The following is a 17,040-nucleotide window of genomic DNA, read 5'->3' as shown; positions in this document are numbered from 1 at the left end:
TGAATCCTGTAAGGTATTGACTTGAAAGTATGGCTTATTAATTTATAAAATAGACTTAAGAAAATCGGTAGAATGACGAACCACGACAGGGTTCGTCTTTCGATGTCGAAAGCAGACAAAAACTTGCTGAAATGACAAAAATGGTTTGTTCAAATGTGCTTTTGACTTTTGAACAACTAATTTAAAAAATTTTTAAACTATAAAAAAGGAGTTCCTATTTCTTCACATCTTACTCTCCAGACAAAATATGATTTCTGGCTCTTCATAAAAGTAAAAACCGAGCAAATAGTACGTTTAGACGCCATTCCTGAAACTGATAGGTGTACGATGGACCTGTTGTAGGCTTACGAAAAATCTTGAAATTTGCTATTTCTTGTAATTCTTTGTATTGCGAAATTAACATTGTGATGAATCTATCGCTAGAATGGAGAAAACTTCGAAGGAGTTTAATGTAACGCTGTTATTTTAATTTATTCGCATTTGTTGTTCTGATTAAGGTATTGTAGCTTATGTATATTTTTGTTGACCTGCTGTAAACTTAATAATTTTATTAAATTGAAAAGTCAGCAATTTTAAAACTTTTAGTAAGGGGATCGTAGACTAAATTACTCCTACTTCAAGCGTCATCTGCACATAATTAGTTTTCAGCTGAAAGGGATTTCATTGAGCGTTTTTAATTTTTTTTCCCTTCAAGGCTATTCCGCTTATTTAACGCTCTTTCGGCGATTCTGATCGAAAGATAATTTAATATTGCAAGGCTCCGAGTACTTTAAAATCAAGTAATAGAATATTGTATTTCTCATTTTAAATATTTTTGTAAGTTGTTGCTGATAACTGTGCATGAAGATTTCGTTCGATTGCAAGTGGAGAGTTGTTAATATTATTTTACTTATTTTTTAACACTGTTCGTTTGAATTAATTTTCACAATTGTTAAGTGGCGTGATTTCGATCGATTTGTTGCCAAAACTATTTAACATTATATAATCTATTTCATTCTTTTTTCGATTTACTTACTGAGTATCTATTAAGGAAGTTCTGTAATCACCATTCTTAATATAAATTCTTAGAATTTTTGTCGAAACTGAAGTTAAAAACTGGTTAAAAAGCGATTTGTTAGAGGTTTCGTAAGGTAACCGTTCTGGGTTTGATATTCTTCATTACTACTTCCTTAACCCTTTTCGATGGCATTTTGCTGATAATCTTTGAAATCAGTTGACTGGGAGTAGAACTGCTATGACGATGCTATTACTTTAAGGAAAATTTTTCAAGGCAAATTCTGCTTTTACTCTTAGAAGTTTAAAGAAAAAGCGAGTTCAGGTAAACCTAGAGTAAACCCTAAGTGTTAAATTTTTTTTTCAATATGTGCATCAAAATATCTAAGTACCAATCCAATGTACCAGATAAATTATTGCAGAATTATTTCACCACTGCGTAACTCCGAGTAATCCTTCAAAAATTTGTTTGCTTTTCATATTTTCAGCATTTAAAACTGCGTGGTTTGCTGTAGGTTTACCTTTAACCACTTTTTTTACATTTTGGATTACTTATGAAGGTGAAAGATACTTTGCCATGAAGGGTGTCTTCCGCGGTATAGCAACCTCTTAAAGAGTGATTAGACTAATTTCTATTGGCGTTTTTGTTTTTCTCTCCTGATTTGATAAATAATTTTCTAACAATGTATTTACATTTATGGTGATTATTTATTGTTCGATTTTTAACTAAAACTGAAAGTATTTTTTTAAAATTATAAATACAATATTTTAGGAAATTTTTTTTGTGTGCGCTATTACATAATACGATATTCGAATTCAAAAAATTTCATAACAATTCTAGAAGTTAATTGCCAAATAGATTATTTAGTATAAAAAATAAACTTTTTTTTTTGTTGTTAATTTTAAATAGGAATTTATTTTTGTGTTCCATGTATTTTGTTTGAAATAAATGTTTCATTAATGAAACATGTTAAAGATTAAATTCACATAATTTTATTATTAAAATGAGGAATTTTTGAGAACTTCGTGTATTTAGATGCAAATTCAATTTTTACTTGTTTCTTTAATTTATTATTTTTATTATTGATAAACGTAATTAAGCATTAACTGAAATCATCCAAATTTGTTAGGGTAACAAATCTTTCTCTAATATAATTAGTATTTCCAAATCTTAATTTTTTCTAAGGAATAAAAATCATTACAAACGCATCAACAGGATTAGAAAGCAAAATTTACGGGTAATAGTTAATATTTTATTACCTAATCGAGGAAGCAGTTTTTCTGGTTCGACCCAGTGTCCCGAATAATATTAAGATACAATTTAATTGATGATTTTGAGTAACTGTTTTGGGGTTAAACGATTTGCTGTCATAGTTATGTTATGTATTAAATGCTTCCTGATGTTATTAATAATTTGAAACAGTTTTGTACGGAGTAGCTGAAGGTTGAGAGGGGGTAACGGATTGAAATCCGAGTCTTTAGTGGAAGGAGGGGAACTGTTTAGAGTTGTTTCAAAACCAATTAAAATGTGACAAATATTTGTTTTAGAAAAAAGCCGCCACTCAGGGTTTGTATGATTTAAATCACTTGATTTAAAAAAAAAAATATCTACATCGATTGCAATTTTTTTTTTGTTACAAAAATCGCCATTTTTAACCATTTGATTTTTTTTTTTTGAAATCGAAAATGAAATGAATTTTGAAGTTATATTATTTAGGTTGTAATTTTTTAAAGTATGATTTCATTGATAATGAAGCTTTTATCCAACGAAATGAAAGGGGGATTTACATATTTAACAATATTAAAAAAAAAAAAAAGAAAAAAAAATATGTAAAGCACATATTTATTTGCATAGAAAGGTTTTTAAATTTATTAAATGTATAGTTAATGTACATTAATAATGAAAAAAGACTTTTTCTGTGTGCCCAGATTATTTTAAAATATTTTAATTTTTTTATTCATGCTTTCTGATTGATCTAAACTAATTCTTTCTTCATTGGACATCTTCATTGAGAAATTGTCTCCCTGTCTTTAAAATTGGGAGGCTAAGCTTGAACAAAATTACCTATGATCTTATTTATTCAGTGATTTGTTTTTAATAGTTTTTACTATTTTAGCTATAGTATATAGTAATATTTAATATAAAATATAAAAAAATCAAAAATCCTACTTATAAATATGATTTTCTTAATTTTAAAAAAAATCATAATTTTTGCCAACCCTGCTGCCAATAGATTTTCTTTCCAGTATCCCAGAGCTCTGCTATTATGCACAGCTGTGATTTCCCGTTGATAGAATGATAGTTTTAAAATTAAATAATTTTTAAATTATGTAAAATTGACCATTTATACACATTTTATAATCTGGAGAAAATAAGACTTAAAATCTGCCTGACTTTAAATAATTTCTTTTGCAGAATGCAATTAATTTTGTTTGTATTATCCATCATAAATTTTTTTTTTAAAATCTCGTTTTAAATTTTTAAGTCCTTAAAATTTTAATATCTTTTTGCTATTATTTTTTCGTTCCTACAATAGATTTTTTATCATTTTATCGATGTGAAATTTTTTAAGGGTTTTCGTGGTCTGAGATTTTTATCAGGCCAGTATCATTTCTCTAGATATATTACGTAAAGGAAATAAACAGGTATTGAATTATACCATCACCAAAAACTTTAGTTTTATTGAATGAAAAATCTTATTGAATGAAAAATCAAAGTTTACACTATTAATTTGAATACTTTCATTTCATAATATTTAAATTTATATTTTTAAATGAAGTATTTTTGTATAAATAATTTTACAAATGTATTTTTTTCTTTAGTTCATTGATAAATATTGGAGTCTCCACTGAGGAATTGTATGAAACATACGATGATACAAATCTTTAATTTATTTCATTAGCATGGGGCCAATGAAGTTAGAATGGAGCATTTCATATGCATTCTAGTCCATCTATTTGTGTAAGTTATTATTTTAAATTCTTATGTATTTTATAAAATATTTCTTGTTTTCTTATTATGAGATACAATTTTGATTGAGATTGAAAAATTTTGATGTTACTCATTATGAGTTACAATTAATTTAAAATTTATTCTAAAACACACACTGTTAAATCTTATATATGAATCATGCATTTAAGATTTATTTATTATGAAACATGTTTATTAAAAATAAAATATTTTTTATCTAAAACTCATTCGTTTAAAACTTAATTAATCTAAAATTAAAACTTAATTAATCTAAAATGTATTTAAAATGTTTTTAAACTAAATTGTGTTCTGTAATGAACTAAAAGACTTGCATTTGTATTGTTCAGGTGTGTGATTTGTGTTCCAAGTTTTTCTCAAAAAAGTGTAAAATGTGAAATATAACCAGACCTTAACACTTGAAAATTGGATTCTTTCTGTGACTAGTTCTGTATCAAAAAAATGTCATATGTAACAGCAGACAAAAGTGTGCAAGCAGGTATATTGATTAATTTTTATTATAATTCTTATTTTGACTATTTATTTTCCTTTTAAAGAATACAAGATAGTAACTTATGTTCCCCGAAGTTACTATACAAATTAGAATTATTGTTACTCTTAGGTTTACTTTATTCAAAGGGAAGGTCAAGTAATTCTATATCAGTTTTGAAAAGTACTAGGTTTTGATAATATTGATTAATTAATTTTTATTATAATTCTTATTTTGACTATATATTTTCCTTTTAAAGAATACAAGATTGTAACTTATGTTCCCCGAAGTTACTATACAAATTAGAATTATTGTTACACTTAGGTTTACTTTATTCAAAGGGAAGGTCAAGTAATTCTATATCAGTTTTGAAAAGTACTAGGTTTTGATAATATTGATTAATTAATTTTTATTATAATTCTTATTTTGACTATATATTTTCCTTTTAAAGAATACAAGATTGTAACTTATGTTCCCCGAAGTTACTATACAAATTAGAATTATTGTTACACTTAGGTTTACTTTATTCAAAGGGAAGGTCAAGTAATTCTATATCAGTTTTGAAAAGTACTAGGTTTTGATAATATTGATTAATTAATTTTTATTATAATTCTTATTTTGACTATATATTTTCCTTTTAAAGAATACAAGATTGTAACTTATGTTCCCCGAAGTTACTATACAAATTAGAATTATTGTTACACTTAGGTTTACTTTATTCAAAGGGAAGGTCAAGTAATTCTATATCAGCTTTGAAAAGTACTAGGTTTTGATAATATTGATTAATTAATTTTTATTATAATTCTTATTTTGACTATTTATTTTCCTTTTAAAGAATACAAGATTGTAACTTATGTTCCCCGAAGTTACCATACAAATTAGAATTATTGTTACACTTAAGTTTAATTTATTCAAAGGGAAGCTTAAGTAATCCTATATCAGCTTTGAAAAGTACTAGGTTTTATTCAGCTGTCGCTAGTACATTCTAGAGATTTTTCTTTATCAGTTACGCATTTTTTTGTGATAGTGTTTTCTGCCAATTTTTTATTGTTTTTATTAATCATTTATGTAATTATATATAACTTGGTTGCAGAATTTTCATTTATCTGCAGAATTGTTTTCAGAAATTGTAATTATGACTTAAAAAGCTGTTAAAAGATAAATTCAATTTTCGTTTTCTAATAGTGTGATTTTTTAAAATTTTTTTTAAAATAAATTGGAGATTTAAGTTATTCTATACAGTAATATTTTGTCAACCTACTAAAGTCTAAGGCATCACATTTTGCTTTATCTGTTCAAAAGTTTAATTTTGTAGATATTTAAAAATTAATTTTACGATATTTGTTTATTTTTTCCACTTTTTTAGTAATTAATGATACATTTCTATTTTCAATAACTTTGAGTAATGCAATATTACTACAAAATAATATTTAATGCTATAAAATAGTTTCAAATGTAGTGTGATTTAACTTATTAATGTTTCTATAACAATTATATTTTTAAAGTTCAAAAAATTGTTTTATAAATTTCTCTAAGTATATTTAAAAAAATTAGAAAAAATCTGATTTAAGTCAGATTTTGATATTTTTTTTTTTTTTTGGAAATAAAAAAAATTACTAATTGTAGTTTGAAATATAGATCCTATTTAGTAAGTATCTCGTTTCCAAGTATGCATAAATTATAATCTATTGTATTATTTAATGCAGCTCCTAGGTAAAAAAAAAGTTACTTAAATGTATCAAAAAATGTTTATCGTTTTTATGGAATTTTTAGTGTGATAAAAATGTTTATATATATATATATTCTCTATGCAAAGTTTTTTGAAACCCTTGATTCACTGATTCAAATACTTATTGTTCAATATAATATAAAATTATTTGCCATAAAATAAGATGTGTTAAATATTCAAACTGTATAAATTTTTTGCTTTAGTTTACTTAAGGGTTGATCTTGTGTTTTTTTGAACAATTATTATTATTATTAAAAATTAAATCACAAATATGGTTATGTTAATGGCATTTAGTGCATATCATAGTTATCAAATTTTTTTATATATTTTTGCATTAAGGAATGTTACCTTTTAGTTCAATATATGCAATCTGTGCTATTCATATTGTCTTTTAATATTTTATTCCTGAATTTGCTTTGTGAGAATTTGAAAAAGCAATTAAAAATATATGTCACCATTAGTTAAAAATAGTCATTTGGACATTCAAGATTAACTTATGTTAAAATAATCTCATACTATGGGGAACTTACTCCTAGCCCCGGTCTAAGGACCAAAAATAGGGCATGGGCAGGGCCATGAAGGGAAGTTCTTCATGTGCGCTTAACCATGAAATATTACTAAATGTTAATTTCTTTCTATTGTTTGTTTACCTATTTGTTTTCACTTCCAAAAGCATGTGTGAAAAGTATATTTGCAGTGGAGTTTGCATAAATTAAAAAGTTTAAAAAAAAGTCTTTTGGGCTGTATCAGAACTTTACCTATTTATGCAGAACTTCTATGCTTGATATTTATTTACATAGAACTTGATGCTTATTTCCTTTTCTATAACTTATTTTTTACTTTAAAACAGGGGTGTCCGATGACAAGGAGCATGTGGCCCAAGAAGTGAGAAGGGAGAACTCTGGGAGCAAAAGAAATATTTCCCACCTTATACATTTTGACTAGCAAATTTGCCAGACAAGATGCCTGGCTTTTATACCTTTCGGTCAAATCAGTAACATCTACTAAGTTGAAAACTATCTTTTGTTTTAAAAATTTAAAAAAACAAAAATAGATTTTCGTTTTTTGCTCTAACAGGTTTACCACTCCACAGAGAGAACAGAGAAAACCTGGAAAATAGAGGGATTTTAAAAATCACCTAAAATAATAAGGGAAATGCAGGAAAATTTGAGTTTTTCCGGATGAATTGGGAAAATACAGGGAATTTTATTTCTTATTTTCCTCTTTTAAAAAATGGTGATCACTCAAAGCACTATCTATGGGATATTTAAGGATGATATTTCAGGTATACTGAACCATTTAATTTGCTATAGCATTATTTGTTTTAAGTGTGTTGAGCTGTTTCTTATTTCTTTAAATTTTTCTAGCGATCAAATAAAATTAGTATAGTTTGCCTAATGCAGATCACACACAAGAGTACAGCGATTGTGGGTTTCTTGTTAATATAATACTGTATAATATGTGCAGGGAAAACTCAGTGAATTTTTTTTCTCCAGATTTGAGTGGCAATCCTGTATTAAATCTGGCTTTCTATTATCAAAAGAAATATATTTCTGTTCTTTGATTGTGAGAAACTAGATAATCTGGTACAATGTCAAATACCATGTTCATTTTTTGAACTCTATTTATAATGTCTAATGTGCAAAATTTATGACGTTTTATGCCCAAATATTTATGTGTAAACAATATCAAAATATTTTTGTATTGTAATTTTTATAACAATAAAAAAAAACATATATTAATTATAAAATATTTAAACATATTTACTCTGTATTTCCTCCCTCTCTTTGCACATCAGCTATCTTAGGGGAATATATTTTGTATAATTAACGAAAATTCTCATTGCAATATGGCCCAGGTACGATAAAAAATTGGACAATCCTGCTGTAAAACAATATTTTGTAATTTTTTTTTGCTAAATATTAGAGTGACACCGGAAAGTAATGTGTTTCGGTATATTTAATGTTTGTTATCAAGATTTTATTTTTGATGAATAATGTAAATTTATAATTTTAGCAACGACCTTTCTATGCCGGATCGAAAATGAATCGAAATGGATCGAATAAAATTAACTGGTTTTTAAAGCTAACAAATATTTAATGCTCCGAGACAACATTACTTTCCGGTCCTCCTAATATTAGTAAATGTCTTTTCTGATTCTGGAGTTCTGAAGTGCTGAAAAAAGCTATACAACTCAATTTAAATTGATAGACTTGATCAATATAACAGTTCACACATTTATTACAATTCCATAAAAAGCAACATCCATCTTTAATGCAACAGTTGACAATAATGCAATGTAGAGAACAGGGGAAAAAATGGTACAGTCGAACCCTGCTATAGTGAACAATCAGTTGTAGTGAACTTTTTTTAGTGGTCCTGTCTGAACTCCCATTTATATTATGTTATTTCAAATGCTAATAGTGAGCAGCTGAGAAATCGGTAGTTCGGTTATAGTGGACTCAAATTTCATTTCCACAAATTTTATTTTTAGTCCTTCAACCTTTATTTTCCAGGTGTTAAGTCTAAAAATAATAACATTCCCTTACAGGTTGTCATATTTCATTCTTTTATGCTTATCACTTTTAACTACAACAAAAAAGTTGTTAAACAGCACATTCTTTTCATACATTCTCTCCGGCTCTCTAACGTGGTCCCCAGCTTAATTCTTAGAGTCCTCTTATCTCTAGAAGTCCTACTTTTTACAAATCACCATTTGACAATCGAAAGGTAACTTTTTAACTTCTTTTACAGCTTCATATTCCTACATTATCGATTTAAGACAAGACTTTTTATTTTTAAAGCAGCGAAAATGGTGAATTTTGTAAAAAGGAAAAAAAAATTTGATAGAGGTTAAAGTTAAAATTATCCAATGCACTGAAGATGGAACCCAATCTATTGCAATTGGAGAAATTTCTCTTGTGAAAATCTACTGCTTCAAACATTTGGAAAAATTAGTCGCAGTTCTGAAGAAAAAAAATTTTTCTCTTTGAAAAAACTACGTTGAGGTGAAAGAAAAAGTGTAGAAATTGTGATGTTAAAATGGTTCACCATTCAGCGAGATAGAAATCTTCTTATATAGGTAATTTTTTTTTCTACAGAAAATGTGGATCAGAAAATACTGAATTCTTTGTATATTGTAGTTAAAAAAAATTGATAAATTCTACTTAAAATCAAGTTGTGTTTTTTCAAAAATTACTAATTTCTTTTGTAAAATTAAAACCAATTTTTAGTTGAGTATTTTTCGCTTTCCTTTTTGATTTATTATCTAGTTAATTAGATAATAATTTTTTAAGAAAATTGTGTAAAATTGAAATCCCTATATTCAATAATTCAACTATAATATGCTGAAAAATATTTGTCATTAAAGTTAGATATAGTGAGCCAATGTTTATAGTGGACATATTGCTGGGATCGCAGACTGTTCACTATTGCGCGTTTGACTGTCGAATAAAAATGCATTCTTTAGAAAATGAAGAAAACAGGAGAAGATTACTTTAGTTCAATTCTTCATAAACTGAAAGCATACCAACGGTGTATTAAGGATTTCATCATATGCATTTGATTACTGGAAAACGTGAGCTACATTGAAAAAGCAACTATAAGTTAACATGCTTGATCCCTCCATTTCATTATCGGGTGGTAAAAACAAACCAATTCAATTCTTTTGCAAAAATTAAACAGTTATAAATTGAATTGTAAAAGATAACTCTTAAAATTTTTTTAGCCAATTTTATTAAGAACAAATTTTTAAACTTTTAAAAACTGGTATTTGACAATAGTAAATTAAATACAAAATTCTTTTTCAAATGATTTTTCAATTAATTTCATCTATATCGATTTTTTAAACTTCTGGTCTAAAGTAAGCTGTTCTTTCTGTATTCTTCACATATAATTTGTGAAATAAAATATACTTTAGTACACAAATCAGTATTCAGTCACATTTCCTTTTGTACATCTGAGTAAAAAACTCAGCATTTTTTATTCATTTTAATGTTTCCTTTCTTTAAAATGAAACTACTTACATAGTTGAACAGAAGCTATACATCATGCAACTTAGAGGAAAAATAAAGACAGCCACCCCTCCCCCCTACTCATTACAATCTTCCCTGCCTGTGAAGTTTATCTATGCAACGAACATTTTTTCAACATACATTCCTGTAATTTTAAATGACTTAAAAATTAGGACGGAATTATTTAATTGTTTCTGAGAAATAGACTTTTTTAAAATTTTATTTCTTAGTAACTATTAAACCGATTTTTTTTATTCAAATTTTAAATTTTTTCAGATAAAATTAGATAATTATAGAAGGTTTAAAAATTTGTATAACTTACAATAAAAATTTTTTCCGATCATTAATAAGTTATGCAGAATTAAAATTTATTTATTCTTTTATGTAATTATCTTAGGAATAAAAGAGTTTCATAATAGTTACTTACGTAATTTTAACTTTTTTTTAAAAAAAATTGAGAGATATGCCAAAGTACTCAAAAAGTAAAATTAAACTATGAAGTTTAAATCAGACCAAAAAAAGTAAGTTTTTAGTTTAGTATCTAACTCACAAGAACAAATGCTTAGTCATATAATTTTTTTCACAATCAATCATAAATTTTTTCATAAAATTATTAGGTCTAAATAAAATTACCATAAAAGTGCTTTTTAATTCCTAGAGCAGAATATAATTTAAATAGATAGAGTAATGTTTGATAAACAATGCTAAAAAAAATTTTTCACATTTTAAAAATCGTGCATCACAAAATTCTTTTCAAATGGGTAATTTTTTTTTAATATGTAATACTTTTAAGACAATTTCAATCTGTATTAAATCGATATTTTGTATGACATATGTTAAAACTGATTACATTTTTATTTCAAAACCGTGTTATTGAAATTATGTAAAAAAGATAAATGATTTTCAAGCTATACACTAAGTCAAAATCTTATCATTACATTTTAAACGAAAGTGAAGTGTTACTTAATATTACTTTTGATTACGTAATTGAGAAATTCTACTTATACCCAAATAATTAAATTACAGCAGGAAAAAAAAAGGATGGAATGCTTTCCAAATCTGTAATATTCATTTATTAGTCCCAAGAATATTTGCGAGTATTTATGTGAATGTACAACAGCAGGCTAATCTTCCCCACATTATGGGGTTAACATTCACGACGGGCACTTACAAAACCTAATTTTTTATATTTTTTATATCTCTGTTTGGTTCATAAGTTAATATATTTGTGCACCAGTTGGAATAAACGAACATGCTTATTTAAATAGGTTCACAAATTTTATTTCTTTGTTATAAATCTATATATATATTTTAAAATTCTTAACTATGCTCATTTTCTTCTCCTTAATCAATAACATATTCTTCCTTAAATCTTGCACCCGTTACTGGTGAATAATTTTTACTTTTTTTTAGCAAGTTAACACACTATAAACATCAATACTTAAAATATATTCAATAATTAATAACAATAATAAAAATTCTTATTGTTCCAGCGCAAATGCCATTTAGATTAAAAATATAATTTTTCTTTTCTCTAAAGTAGGGAAACGATTGCGATTTTTCATTTGTCAATAGTAGTGTTCACTACAACCAGCAAAGCAAAGAGGTACAGTTAGCAAAACACCACACTATCGTAGGTGTCATATTTACAATCATAAATAAATAGGTACTTACAGCACCTATTTATCAGTAGGAAATGATAGGAAAGCAGCTTTAAAGCATTTTAAACATAACAAAAGCCATAACGCGTACCCTTTAAAATGTAATTGAGACTACATCAATATTGTAACTTTTTTAAAACCTGTAAGTATTGAAAAAATTTATATTTAAAATATAGAAATAATCACTTTTTATTGTTTTTATGAGTTAAGTTCATAGTAATTTAATGACATTTAAAAATCAAATTTTATTGAATTTTAATTTGGATTATGTTTGTTAATAAGCAAAAATCAGGAAAGATTTAAAATGTGTTTTATTGTAATTACCTCTATCAGGGGTTTCCAACTTACATGAGGCCGGGGGCCGCAATTAAAAACACCAGTTAAATGGCGGGCCACAACTTTATCAAAATTTTATATAGGACTCTTTTATGTTTGAAGGAACATTAAATATTGCTGTCAGATTTTTATAAAAGTTTTTTTAATATTGAAAAAGAAAAGCAAAACAAAATAATAAGCATTACAAATAATGTTTGTTACGTATCATTTTGAATCTTCTCTTAATCTGAAACTTAGTGACAAGATTTTTTTTACTTTCAAATTTAATTCCGTGATAAATTAAAATTTTTTTTGACTTATTAGGAATTATAACAACAACTAAAAAATTCTCGAGCATCTGAAATTAATTTTTTTTTCTTCTCCGCTCATGCGATATTCAATTCAAGGAATTTAGATAAAACATGATATTCATTCCCTCTTTTATGCAGTTTAAAATTTACAAAAGTAAATAATTTCGTCCAAAATGAGAAAAGCTAAATTGGAGAATTTCTGATACGCACATGCTAAATTCTATTCACAAAATAAGGAAAAGAAATAAAAAACGAGAGCAACATACACGATTATTTTTGTATTTGAATAAATATTTTCTTGGATGCAAAACCTGAGAAATAAATTTTTTGCACTGTTGGTATGTTAAATTTCACAGATGACAAAAAAAAGTAGTTTTTTTTTCTTTTTTTTTCTTCCACAGAAAAAGGCTTCGAGGGCCAGAAGTGTGAAACCCCTGCTCTATATCAACACATAGTCGCTATATTTCTTTGCGTTTTACAGTTTTCCTTCAACTTTTTTCCACTTCAATTCGTACTGTCTTCATTTAAAACAGCTTATTAAGAAATTCTCAAGTACATGCCGGAAAAAAAACGTTTTTATTAGAAGAAATTTAGCTTGAAAAATTGTTATGCCAGAAAATACCAGGTGTTATTTAATATTAAAAATATTATCTAAGTAAAATAATCGAAAATGAATTATTTTTTTTTATTGCAAAAAAATGTTAGGATGCGTAAAATATAAAAGAAAACCTTTAATGAGTGAATAATTATAAATTTTATTTAGTTCCTTTAGTCCATCATTTTTTTTTACTTATTTTAAATTTTCTTTGTGTTTAATGTTTAAATGCAGTGACATACATAAACTAAGGTGTGCACCACAGCAAAATTTATAAGTGAGCCCTATCTTTTACTACAAAATAAGTTACATTATGAAAAAAAACCACTACGAAGAAGAGGTATTCGGGTATTTATAGTCAATAATTTTATTTTTATTAAGATAATGAAAATCTTAATTGCGATTATAAGGCGGAATTTAGAAATGCTTACTGAACTGAAACATTTCATACACTTATACTAGCTTACCACTTTGAAATAAAATTAAAATTATAAATTACAATAATTATATTCAAAGTTTAGTTATGAGTCAATATTATTTATAAAATGAATTAAAAAATATCTTATAAATGTTTTTTTTTTGTAACTTATTGCGTTATTTTTTCCGAAGCGTGCGCCTTCAGTGTTCGTCTTACTGCGCCATGTGTGTTGCAAGGGGGCTATTTATGCCATTGTTTAAATGTTTGCCTATTACACAAAGTTCATCAAGGATGAAAAGTTAATTTTTATCAACATTTCTTTATTGTTTGTGTAACAATTATTTTTTATCTCTTTACTTGCTGTTGGAAATAATGTACAAGTCCTTTTGAAATCTGGAATTACAAATACGTTTTTTACTCTTACTCTTAACGTTCCCGAAAATGTTATGTCTTGAAAATAAATACTTGTAAACAATTGAACAAATAGTAATTCAACTCATAAGTTCCTACGGTCCTTTTTGATGGACATCAAAAAAAGAAAGATAGGATATTTTAAAACTAATTTTTCAGTTGATATAAATATGATATTCTATAAAATAGTATAAAAAATTTAGACTTTTACCGAGTCAAGCATTTATTTCTAGTATATATATTATAAATATATGTTATCAACCCACTGCATATATTTTCGGGGGAGGGATTGTAGCCCCATCAACCACCCCCTGGTTTACATCATTCCTTTTCGAAGATCAGAGAAAAAATTGCTGTTGTCTTAAAAATTGAGTGAACTATGTTCTCGTCATGAAAAGGAAAATAGTTATGCTACCTTTTTTTTCATAAATTCCTTCCCTTTTTATTGTGTTTTTCCATTTTACTTAAAGTAATACAATCATAAAAGGTACGCGTTCAGCTAACACAGAGCAACATAAAATATATTTTTAAAAACACATTGCTTGATAATTGATAATTATAGGCTCTTTAATCGTGTAACAGTTATTTGTTTGGACCAATTTTACTGCCTGGTTAAAGCCAAAAATTCATCCCTCGTCTTTGGATCTTCTCTGAACACTCCCAGCATCGTGCTCGTAATCGTTTTAGAGTTGAGTTTCTGCACACCCCTCATCACCATGCACATATGCCTAAAAAGGAAAAAAAATATCTAAGTGAAATTAAGTATAATTTAGTGAAATTTAAATGTAAACAAAAAGTTAATTGAAATTGTTTTTATAATGTCATGAATTTTCTTAATACTGAAGCTGCAGTTCTAGGTAGTTACAAAGATAGGATTTTAATTATATATATGTATATATATTATGTATGTATAGTTCAGGCACCGTATATATATAGTTCAAGCAGGTTTCAGGCACCAGGCTATACGCAAATATTATTTATTGAAACATATTCCTAAAGTATCACAAAATCGTTGTGCTCCTGAATAAAAGTTAGGAAAAATCTTGCAAACTAAATCCGTAAAATGTTTCATTTTAGGGAATAAGGGAAATCTTAGTATTTGTAATTGTTTTATTAAATAGGTCCAGGGAAATTTAGCAGGGGCTAAAAAAATAAAAATAAAATACAATTAACTTACGTTGCTTCAATTACTACTCCAACTCCAGCGGGTCCAATAGCTTCGGTAATGGCGACAGCAATTTGTTTTGTGAGCCGTTCTTGAACTAAAAATAATTAAAAGAACAAGTATGTTAAAATTAATTATAAAGGAATTGACACACTTATTTTGAGTTGGATTTTTTACTGTAAACAATGTAATAATATCAAATTCCAGTATTTAAATTTGATGAAATAGTAAAAGTTTATATCTTGTTGATCTACTTGGCCAAATTGTTTTAAAAAAAACTTATACACTAAGGAAAAACTAACTAGATGTCAAAATCAGCATTAACCCTTTGACGCCGATGAGACACTGGTGCCCCTTTTATGTATTTTGTTCTGACTCTCTAATTACTAGCAAAAATATGCTTTGGTATTTTTTAATTATAAAAATGCAGCTACTACGAAACATCCGTTAGATTATAGGAATTACATTTGTACTAAAACATGAAATCCCAAGTAAAAGTTGTTTAAGAAAAGTTTTTTTTTTTCATTCGTAATAAAAACAATTATCAATTATTGATTTTGTTTATTAAAGAAATTTTAATGATGAATTTTTTCTTATTTCTAATGATATGATGAATAACTGTAAATGACTGTTTCTCTTAGAGCAAGTAAATTGAAATGATTGTTTAGAAGGGATCCCTATTTGGAGGATTTTACCTTTAACGAGAGGAAAAAAAAAAAAGAAACTCGTGTCTCTTACTGCTTTTCATTACCATAAATTGTTTAAATGCTAAATATAATATTTTTGACTTATTTTGACCAAAATAATGAAAAAAATGTTCAGTAAACAATCTTCGTCAAAGGGTTATAAAAAATTAAGCACAAAATTGTAAGTTCGGAAAATTTATTTTGTAACACATATCTCCGGTATTTACAATTATTTTTAATAAGGAATATCCTATTTTAGACAGTTAAATACTCCCAAATATTTTTCACAAAAGAAAAGTTTCAAGAATTCTTAATATTGGTGTTAAAATATGGTATTAAAAAAATGCTCTTTTTAAAATTTCTAAACCAGAGAGAACACTATCGATCCCGATGAGATTTGTTTATAAGGGTCTCAAGTGAAAATTTCACGAAATTCCGAGACTAGTTTTGGTGGAAGGGAGGGGGGGGGGAAGAAAGGAAGAAAATTAAATAGTGATATTTAGACGCTTTAGGTATCGTTACTTTTGTAGTCTTTAATGTGGATTCGAATGAAACCCACCACAAAACTATCGAATCAATAACTAAGAAGTTATAAGGGTTTTATGTATAAAAAGCACAGTTATGTATTAGTTCCTATTTATGCAACTGAAATTGCTGTCAATATAATTTAGGTGTTGTTTCCTAAGTAGCTGTTAAAAATGAGATCAAACACTTGTCATTTAGACTAATGGTTCATAAGTGGCAAGTGTTTTTGTGTGCAAAATGGCTTGTGCTTATTTTTGCACCTGACATAGCTGTTTACTTTCAATTCAAAGAAACGGTGTATTGCTGCTGATGAAGTTCTTTACCTTGAACTTAACGAATTATACCGGAAAGAATTTAAACTATAGTTTAGAAGTTATAAAGGTTTTATACACAAAAACACTAAACTTTTGTACTTGGTACCTATTTACGTACCTGACATTGTTATCAAAACAAGTTAGGTATTATTTCTTAGTTTTTTTTTTACTCTGAATGAAGTGGGACGACTAGTCTCATTTGATTCATAGAATATCTAGGAAACAATACCTCACTTGTGTTATTGCAAGATCATTTCTGTAAGTACAGAATTGTACTTTTTGTGCACAAAATCTTTACATATTTTAAACTATTGGTTTTTATCGTCATGTGGAGGGTCTCATTCGACTCACCGTAAAAAAAAAAAAAAAAAAAAAAAAAAAGAAGAAAAAAAAAGCCCACCAGAAACACCTTTGTCTAAATATCAGGATTTAAGATTTTTCCCACT

General features: G+C 26.8%; 2 protein-coding genes across 7 annotated transcripts in view; one reads left to right on the top strand and one right to left on the bottom strand.

Annotated features, from left to right (window-relative positions):
* Window positions 1–7,930, top strand: part of LOC107442123 (uncharacterized) — a 28,958-nt gene extending 21,028 nt beyond the window's left edge. For 3 of the 5 annotated variants that reach the window (XR_015435487.1, XR_015435491.1, XR_015435489.1), the window contains 3 exons: window positions 3,817–3,955; window positions 4,312–4,460; window positions 7,031–7,930. The gene's annotated coding sequence lies outside the window, so the exon portion shown is untranslated. The remainder of the gene's footprint in view (window positions 1–3,816; window positions 3,956–4,311; window positions 4,461–7,030) is intronic. The other 2 variants (XR_015435492.1, XR_015435488.1) reach the window with 2 other exon arrangements.
* Window positions 7,931–14,320: 6,390 nt separating this feature from the next.
* Window positions 14,321–17,040, bottom strand: part of Pu (GTP cyclohydrolase punch) — a 46,224-nt gene continuing 43,504 nt past the window's right edge. For both annotated transcript variants that reach the window (XM_016055597.4, XM_087167772.1), the window contains 2 exons: window positions 15,082–15,166; window positions 14,321–14,632 (listed from right to left, as the gene is read on the bottom strand). In XM_016055597.4, coding sequence (XP_015911083.1) covers window positions 14,506–14,632; window positions 15,082–15,166 — 212 coding nt within the window. In that variant the 3' untranslated portion in view covers window positions 14,321–14,505. The remainder of the gene's footprint in view (window positions 14,633–15,081; window positions 15,167–17,040) is intronic.

Source organism: Parasteatoda tepidariorum, chromosome 7 (genome assembly GCF_982258835.1).
Source record: "Parasteatoda tepidariorum strain Cologne lab strain chromosome 7, Ptep-v5.0, whole genome shotgun sequence".
In the NCBI taxonomy this organism is placed as follows: domain Eukaryota; kingdom Metazoa; phylum Arthropoda; class Arachnida; order Araneae; family Theridiidae; genus Parasteatoda; species Parasteatoda tepidariorum.
This window is presented reverse-complemented; position numbering and strand designations above follow the sequence as displayed.